Source organism: Myotis davidii, unplaced genomic scaffold (assembly GCF_000327345.1).
Source record: "Myotis davidii unplaced genomic scaffold, ASM32734v1 scaffold448, whole genome shotgun sequence".
Classification (NCBI taxonomy): domain Eukaryota; kingdom Metazoa; phylum Chordata; class Mammalia; order Chiroptera; family Vespertilionidae; genus Myotis; species Myotis davidii.
The window spans coordinates 819,321-827,270 of record NW_006383009.1 but is presented as its reverse complement, the minus strand read 5'-3'; the positions used below and the strand labels follow the sequence as shown (position 1 = coordinate 827,270).

Sequence of the window (7,950 nt, the reverse complement as noted above, 5' to 3'; positions counted from 1 at the left end):
CCCACCCAGTTGCCATGTCTGCTTTGTCAGGTCACAGTCTCTGGACCAGACCAGGACTGTCAGGACAGGCTTCTGAAATGCCCAGGGGGCCACGGGCGTGAGGTTGGGGAAGGAGCCCCTTTTCCCCTTCACCCAGCACCCCATCCTGCTCCACGGCCCATGCCACAGGCCCACAGAGCCCTGGTAGCCTGAGGACTGACTGAGCAGAGCTGAGGAGACACACAAAAGACACAAACACAGAAGGAAAGCCACACAACACGTGGGGACAGTCCTGGGTCGGTGGACAAAGGCAAGCTGACCAGAACCCCCAGACACACGTGGGCCCACCCTGCCCCACGGCAACCCCTCACACACTGCCACACGCAACACACAGAGACACACACTCATGCTGGCAAGCGCAGCAGCACTCACGAGCCAGTGCCCTCACGCTGTCCCCAGAGCCCCTTACCTGGGCAAGCACAGTGCCCCTCGGGTGGAGCAGCCCCCTGCCCAGGGGAGGGCAGCAGGCGGGGGCGGGGGAAGGAGCCCCGGAGAGTCAGGCCAAGCTGCCACTAATCCGGGCGGGGAGAGGGGGGGCACCCACGTCAGAGCGGGGACTGCCGGGTGGAGGGCATCTGAGGACATCCCCTCCCACACACGCGGCTGTCTGGGCACCTAGCCCTATTTCCCCAGCCCCTCCATCCTTCAGACAGCTGAGGCAGGCCTCCCCCCACCCCACCCCCCACCCTCGTGGCAACGCCTGGGGCGGGGGCATGGGGGAGGGGGAGTACAGGGCAAATCCTCCCAGGACCTGGGAGGAGGGGAGAGGAAGGGAAGCATGGAGATGCTTTTGGAGCCTGAAGGAAGCTCTGCAGCAGATGCCCCTGTGTCCCCTCTCACCCACCCACCCACTTTCCGGACCTAATTTCTCTTCTCAGTCCTTGCCTCCCCGCTGTCCCTTCCACCCACCCCACCTCCCCTCAGGGCACTCTAACCACCTGGCAGAGAAAGCTACCCTTCTGCCCTGCTCAGAGCCTCTGACCTAGCGACTTCAACTCTGCGCAGAGGGCATCCTCCTCTCACCCGGCTTCTGCCCCCCTATCCAACTACTGGGCATACCAGTCCCTGGTGCTGGATGGGGAACTAGGGGCGAAGGCCTGAGTGCTCATCTCTTCAACCCCCTCAAGGGTGGGGCCTTGCCAGCCAGGACTCCCCAACTCAACTCCTGGGCCAGGGTTGTGTTGAAACGAGGGGCTAACTATGCTGCCACCACTGAGAGTGGCAGCTAAAAATACACATAGAGGCCAGAGTCGGGGAAGGGGGACCAGGACATGGAGGGGCTGCAGGCAGAGAGAGAGCGGCTGAGAGGCTGGGGCAGAGAAGCCAAATGCAAGGTCCAGGGAAGGTGGAGCAGGGGGAGGCGGGGAAGGGAAGGACACGGGCCCTGGGCACTTGAAGGCAATGGAGAGGCCCTCAGGGGCAAGGTGGGCGGGGAGCGCCCCCCCACACCCACACCCAGGAGACCGGGGCACCTATCAAATGGGCTGGCACCTGGGCCACGCAGAGGTGTGTGCCTTCCAGGGGCTGAACTAGGTTGCTTCCCCTGGTGCCCAGCAGCACATCTGTGCTTCAGACCAGCCCTAATCCTGCCTGGGAGGCAGTGGGCACACTGATGGGTAATGGAAGGCTGGGGTCCTGGGCAGGCCAGAGCACAGCCTCGCCTTCTCCTAGGGGTCAGGCCAGAGGGTAAAGGCACCGTGCAGAGGGAGGCAGTGTGGCAGATGCCTCGCGATTCTCAGAGGGAACAGGCAGGCGCTGAGGGGAGTCCAGCCCACACCCAATGCCCCAGTCTCAGGAGCACTTGTGTGCTTGGCCAGAAATGCCCCACAACCTGGAATTCTCTTCAGCCCTCCCCTCTGGCCCCAAGATGTCTTGGAACCCATACAACTGCCTCAGCCATTTGCCAAACATGTGTCAGAGAGACCTGCCATTTTCAAGGGTCTGTGATGGGCACCAAGGAGACACGGGCACGAAGACGAAAGCAAGGCCATCCCGCCCTCCAGGAGCCGATGCGCAGTCAGTGCATTTGCTCCTTCGCCAGCAGGCCCTGTGCTGAGAACCAGGGGTGACCCCCTGAGTCAGGTGTGTGAATGATTACGAGGCACTGAGTCCCACCCTGGGGAAGTCAGGGGAGCTTGTCAGAGGAGGAGACACCCAGGCTCAGACGCCAGAGAATCAGTGGGCCTTCACGTGCATGACGATCCTTCACTTCGGCTAAACCACCATTTGTTCCTGGCTGGGATACAGAAGTGGATAAGATGCCAGGCTGTTCTTTATGAAGTTACAGTGCAGTAGGGGAGAAAATACAATGTGCTCAAGGCAAAAATAGAAGTCAGTACAAGAACAGAGATGGTGTGGTCTGGATGAGCACTCAACTCCAAGGGGGTGCCTCGAGGGCTTCCTGGGGGAGGGAGGTCGGCGTGTGCTTCAAAGGGCAAAGAGCACTAGAGTGGTGAGTGGGGTGGGGGAGGAAGAGCAGGTCAGGAGACCAGCATGGAGCCACGTGACAGCCCAGGTGGACAGAGCTGGAGAACACGAAGCAATTTGAGTGTAAGGGAGGCCTGCTGGGAAGGGAGAGCGGTGGGCACACCAGCGCAGCCCACCGCCTTCTGTGCCCAGGGCGGGGTGAGCAGGCCAGAGACCAGGAGGCTTAGGAGCTCGGGAAGGGGTCCCAAGTCAGGGGAGGCGTCTCAGAAAGGCAGGTGTTGAAGGAAGGTCATGACAGGCGGGGAAAGAGACCGTTTACAGGGCCAGAGATGCGCGCAGCAGGAGCACAGGTCTGGAGGCTGGTGCTGGCACGTGTGACGTGCTCAGGACACAGAAACAGGAGCGGCACGGCTGAAGGCAGGCGTTGTTGGGCCACGGGGCCAGCAAAGAGGCTGCGAGGTAAGGTGGGGATCACGGACCTGAGACAGCATCACCGTCACCCCAGGGGCCCACGCAACTCTGCTGCTCACCCTCAGGCCCCCTCCCGGGAATGAAGGCAGGTGAAGCCCCGCTCCCATGAGAGCTCCCCCTGCCCCCACAACCCCAGGCCTCCCCCCCACCACCTCACCTTCCCTTGGAGTTTTTGCTTCCTTTTGCTCTAGTCATCCCATGATCCTCTGTTCTGTTCTCTCAGTTCAGAGGTGCAGGTCCTGCCATTCACTCTACCAAAGCCACTGGGCAGGTTTGCATCAGGGGATGTGACCCCCGCCCACGGGGAGCACAATCGTGGACAAGTTGCTTCACCTCTCTGAGTCTCAGTTTTTCCATCTGTAAAATGAGTATAACCTACTACCTCAGACTTGTCGGGAAGAGTCAAGGAAATCATCGCTGTCAAGTGCCCAGCACAAGGTCAGGTGCACACGAATGTTTGATACATCCTAGTCTCCTTGCCTCCTAAGCAAGAAACACCTCATTTACTTTAGTCATGCACAGCGTGCAAATACACTGACTTTGGAGCTAGGCTGCCTGGTTCAAAGCCCAATTCTGCCACTTACTGTGTGACCTCAGACAAGTTACCTGCCCTCTCATGCCTGGTTTCCCATTTGTAAAATGGAGATTATATAATAGTATGTACCGCCTGAGATTGCTGTGAGGATTACATTACTATGTCAGGGGCTGAGAGCAGCACCTGCCAGGGTGGTCACGTTCCCGGTGCTGGCCATTATTAGACTTTGCATCCCCAGTATCTGGCAACATGCCTGGTACCTGGTAGATACTTAATAAAGATGTTTTGAATGAATAAATGAAGAGATAAGTCAACACCATGGTGCAAGGGAATGCCAAGATAGGATGTCAGTGAACACCAAGATGTGAGGAGCTAACCTCCACCCCCATCCCACTCCCGCAGATTAAGCACCTCCCCCAAATAAAACCCGGATAATCCCACACCAAGAGTTAATCCACACTCCTCAGATCACCCCCGGTTACCACCCCTGCACCCCTCTTTCCACCCAACACTCTCACCAACCTCTTTGCTTAATCAGAAGAGGTAAGGAAAAGCAGGCGTGGGGTGGGAGAGGGGAGCAGCCTTGGGACGACACTGCAGTGAGACCAGGTTCGGGGGCAGGAGAGGGCAAAGCCTGACTCGCTGCCCCAGGGTTAGGGGAGGGGATGGAGAGGAGCCAGCCCAGGCACAGAGCCTGAGTCGGGGACAACACTGGAGGCTCCATGTGGATGGGGCAGGCTGAGGACCAATGACCTGAGCAGCAGGGAGCAGTAGGGAGGGCCATCAAAGGCTAGGCCAGAGTTCTGCATGGCCCCTCCAGCCAACCAGCGGCCAGGCCCTTGCAGGGCACATCTCTGGCCAGCCTCTCTCTGAGCCCCACCCTCCTTGACCTGGAAACTGGGGGCAGCCCAGACCCTGGCAGCTGCTGCCCTCTAGTGGCCACTCTACAGAGGTGCAATGCTCCCCATGTTAGCTGAGTGTTTACAGAAACTCAAAGTCGCCCAGGTGCCCCTGAAGGAAGTCAGCCTCCCCAGGTGTATTCTGTGTACAGCTCCAGCTAATCCCTACGGGAACATCGTGCTGCCCAAGCCCCCTCCAGGTCTATGCTCCCACTGGTTTCTCCACCTACCATCCAGTGCACCTTCGAGTCAAGGCTGTGCCCACCCGCCTCCTGACTGCAGTCTTCTTAGGCTCTGACCTCTCAGGGCTAGTCCCCTGCTCTCCCATGTGTGTTCTCAAGGGTCTCCAAGAGCTTTCTGTGACCACACTTGTCACATCAGTTCTTTACCAATGGTTGTCTCCCGCAGAAGACTAGGTCCCTCTGGCCGTCTGACTGTCCCTTAGCCCTCGTCCTAAGCTGTTTAATAACGTACGCTGTGAAGACTGGGGATACAAACCAGGAGAAACAGGACACTGTTACATATTTATTTATCAAATCTTGCACAAACCTGACCTCATTCACCAACACAAAACACACAACCAGGACACACACACGAGGCCTTGGAGAAGGCTGTCAAGTAATTTGAAGGACAGGAAGGAATGAACACAACTGGGTGGGCTTTGGTTTCATTTGCAGGGGTCTGGGGAGGGCTCTGGTCCCATCCCTGCGAAGGTAGAGGAATGAGAAAGACTATAAATAGAACCCTGGGCCCAGCTGGCTTTGGTACATTTCAGGTCATCCCTGTGCATGGCCCCAGCGGCAACTGCCGCCAACAGCAGGAGTCAGGAGGGCAGAGCCTGGGCAGCTGGTGCAGGCAGGCCCTACGTGCAGCCGGAGGGCCCCTTCAAACAGCCCCCAGCGCCCTGTAGAACACGAGGTAAAACTGGGCTGGCTCTGCAGACCCTAGCTGCCCACGTCTGAGGGCACAGTCTTTTTCCTTGTCCGCACCTTCAGGGAGCGCGAGGTGCCCTGTGGGAGAGAGAGCAGGCGCACCATGAGGTCCAGGCTGAAGCGCCAGGGCAGCCCACCTCCCTCTTGTCTTTTTGCCACTGACCTCTCGCACCAGTGGTTTCTTCTTGATCGTACGCAGGCTCTGGCTGCGGCTCAGAGGCTTGTCTCGGGGCCGGGGTGGCGGCTGGGGCACTGCTTCTGTGTCTGACCAACACTCATCCTCAGTGTCAGTGTCCTGCAGGCCCCCTGCTCTGTACCCTGGGTGGAGAAGAGGGAGGCCGAGGGGACAACATTGGGCATTTACAGTCTGAAGGCTTGGGCTGAGCTCTGGGGGAAGCCAGCCTTCTTGGGACATCTCTGAGTCCCTCTGCCCACTCACCGATGGGTGGCCTGTGGCGGGGCATCTGGTCCTCCAAGTAGAGGGGGTCCTGGTAGTTGGGGGCATGGGTGTCGGGGATGGAGCGCAGGTCCTGCATGGAAAAGCTACGCAGCCTTCCGGCCAGTGCATCCTGACTCTGCAAGGAAGGGGGAGTGGCAGGTCACCTCAGGGAGGGCCAGGGCTCCTAGCAGGAAGGGGCACTTCGCCAGGGCAGCCACCCAGGGAAACCAAGGCCGGTCAGAAGGTAATCACTGGGGCAAAGGCGACTCGACAACCTTCTAGTCCCAGGTCTTTGTGGCACCACCAGGAAACTAAAGCGCAGAGAGCAGGAGCAGCTGCTCACGGTCAGTGTCAGAGCCAGGAAGTGTGAACTTCCAGCTCCATGCTCTGCCAACACCTGTCACCTCTCACCCCTGTTCCCTGCTATGGACAGCTGTTACCTCTGGGCTCACTGACAGAGAGCTGAACCTGCCCAAAAGGCACTGGGGATGGGAGTGGGAGTCTGATGAAGGGCTGGGCCCCAGGGCACCTTGGCGGCAGCCTGCACAGCGGCTGTTGCGGCAATGTTGAGGCCTCGCTTCCCAAAGCTGAGCATCGTTTCGTAGCTGCGCTCCTTGGCCTGCACAATGTAGGTGTCGATCTCCTACGGACCAGGGCACAGAGAGCTCAGAGGACCGTCCCAGTCACTTTTCCTCTGCAGAGCCACAGAAGTCACTGAGTACCACACCTCCCAGCCCACCCCCACCCATAGTGGGCCGGCAACCACACCAAGAGCACCCAGTCCCACACCGCAAGGAACAGCCTGCTCCAACCTCCTCCCCGCATTCCCAACCCACTTCCAGCTGACTCTTCACTCTCTCAAAGGCCACTCAGGTGGTCCCCCATTGGGTTCTCCCAGAAGAGGGAGCAGGCGAGGCTCTGTCAAGGGCCCACAGACCAGGACTGGAACCTAGGTGTCCCCCAGTGTCCCGAATTCTGAGTCCAGGGCCCTTTCCCTCACACCCACCCCTATGCTTCATCCCTGCTCCCCCTGGGGTACCTTCTCATGGCGGGACAAGGATGGGTGGACAAACTTTCGGTAAAGCAGGCTGGCTCCTTTGGTGTGGGGCGAGAGGAGCCATAGCACGAAGGCCATCTTGATCTCGTAGTAGAAAGGGAACCTGTCAGAGCACAGGGGACAAGGTCAGCCATAGGGCCAGTTCGAGGGTGGGACATCCCCTCCCACGGCCCACAGGGCCCCTGCACCCATACCAGGAAATGAAGATGTCTGAGAAGGCCTCCACCGCCATGAAGAGTGCAAAGACGATCCAGTACATCATCCACCGGACCTGGGGGAAGTTGGGGGGCCGGGGAGGGTGGTGGTCAGAGGTTAGTGCCTGAGCCTGCAGAGCCAACTCCTCTGTCCTGGGCTGATCCAGCCCTCGGATGCCAGGGAGCCTGTCCTGCTGCATTCCCCTGGCACCTGGATGGCCCTAGAGAGATGCCTCTGAGAAACTGCCTCTCATTCCTGTACCAGCCCCCACGGGCTTCACCTACAAGTTTCTACACAGGCACCTCAATAGCCCCCCTCCATCCACACTCACTCTGCTCAGGATCTGTCAGCCATGTATGCCCCTGGAGGAGGGGGAGGCCAGTTCAGACTCTCCCCACCCCTCCAAGTCCTACCATATACCCCCCCACCACCCCGCACCACCAAGGCTGTCATCCTACCCCACCTGAGCCAGCCCCAACACTCACATATTCACGAATGTTCTTGGTCTTCACAGCCTTATAGGAAGCATACGCTGGGTACAGCATCCCAAACACCAGGCTGGAAGAGCAAAGGGGGAATGTGAGGGGTGCCATGCCCTGCCCTGCCCCCCACAGGTGGCCACCTCCCCCACGGGTTCAAGGTGACAGTGCCTACCCTGTTCTTCCCGCTTGGCTTGCACAACCTGCATCTGAGTCAGTGCCCTGGAGGCCACCTCCCCACCCTGCTGTTTACAAACACCCCAAACACCTGCCCAGGCCTGCACAGTGGCCCATGGGTGCATGGGTACATACAGCCACTGAACAAGGTGGGTGGGTTGGAGGCAGGCTTCTGAGAGCACCTCCCCTCCCTTGGACATGCAATCAGGCCCAGCGCCACCCGACCTGACACTGACAGGCTGCAGACACGGATATTCAAGCCAGGTACCGAAGTACTGAAAGGTGACGAGTAGGACAGAG

The 7,950-nt window shown here is 59.2% G+C and overlaps 1 protein-coding gene across 1 annotated transcript in view; it reads right to left on the bottom strand.

Annotated features, from left to right (window-relative positions):
* Window positions 1-5,144: 5,144 nt before the first annotated feature.
* The window catches only part of REEP4 (receptor accessory protein 4), a 3,217-nt gene continuing 411 nt past the window's right edge, over window positions 5,145-7,950 (bottom strand). Inside the window, exons 2-8 of the mRNA XM_006778295.2 lie at window positions 7,480-7,552; window positions 6,994-7,070; window positions 6,782-6,902; window positions 6,272-6,385; window positions 5,743-5,878; window positions 5,467-5,621; window positions 5,145-5,381 (exon numbers count right to left, since the gene is read on the bottom strand). Coding sequence (XP_006778358.1) covers window positions 5,316-5,381; window positions 5,467-5,621; window positions 5,743-5,878; window positions 6,272-6,385; window positions 6,782-6,902; window positions 6,994-7,070; window positions 7,480-7,552 — 742 coding nt within the window. The 3' untranslated portion in view covers window positions 5,145-5,315. The remainder of the gene's footprint in view (window positions 5,382-5,466; window positions 5,622-5,742; window positions 5,879-6,271; window positions 6,386-6,781; window positions 6,903-6,993; window positions 7,071-7,479; window positions 7,553-7,950) is intronic.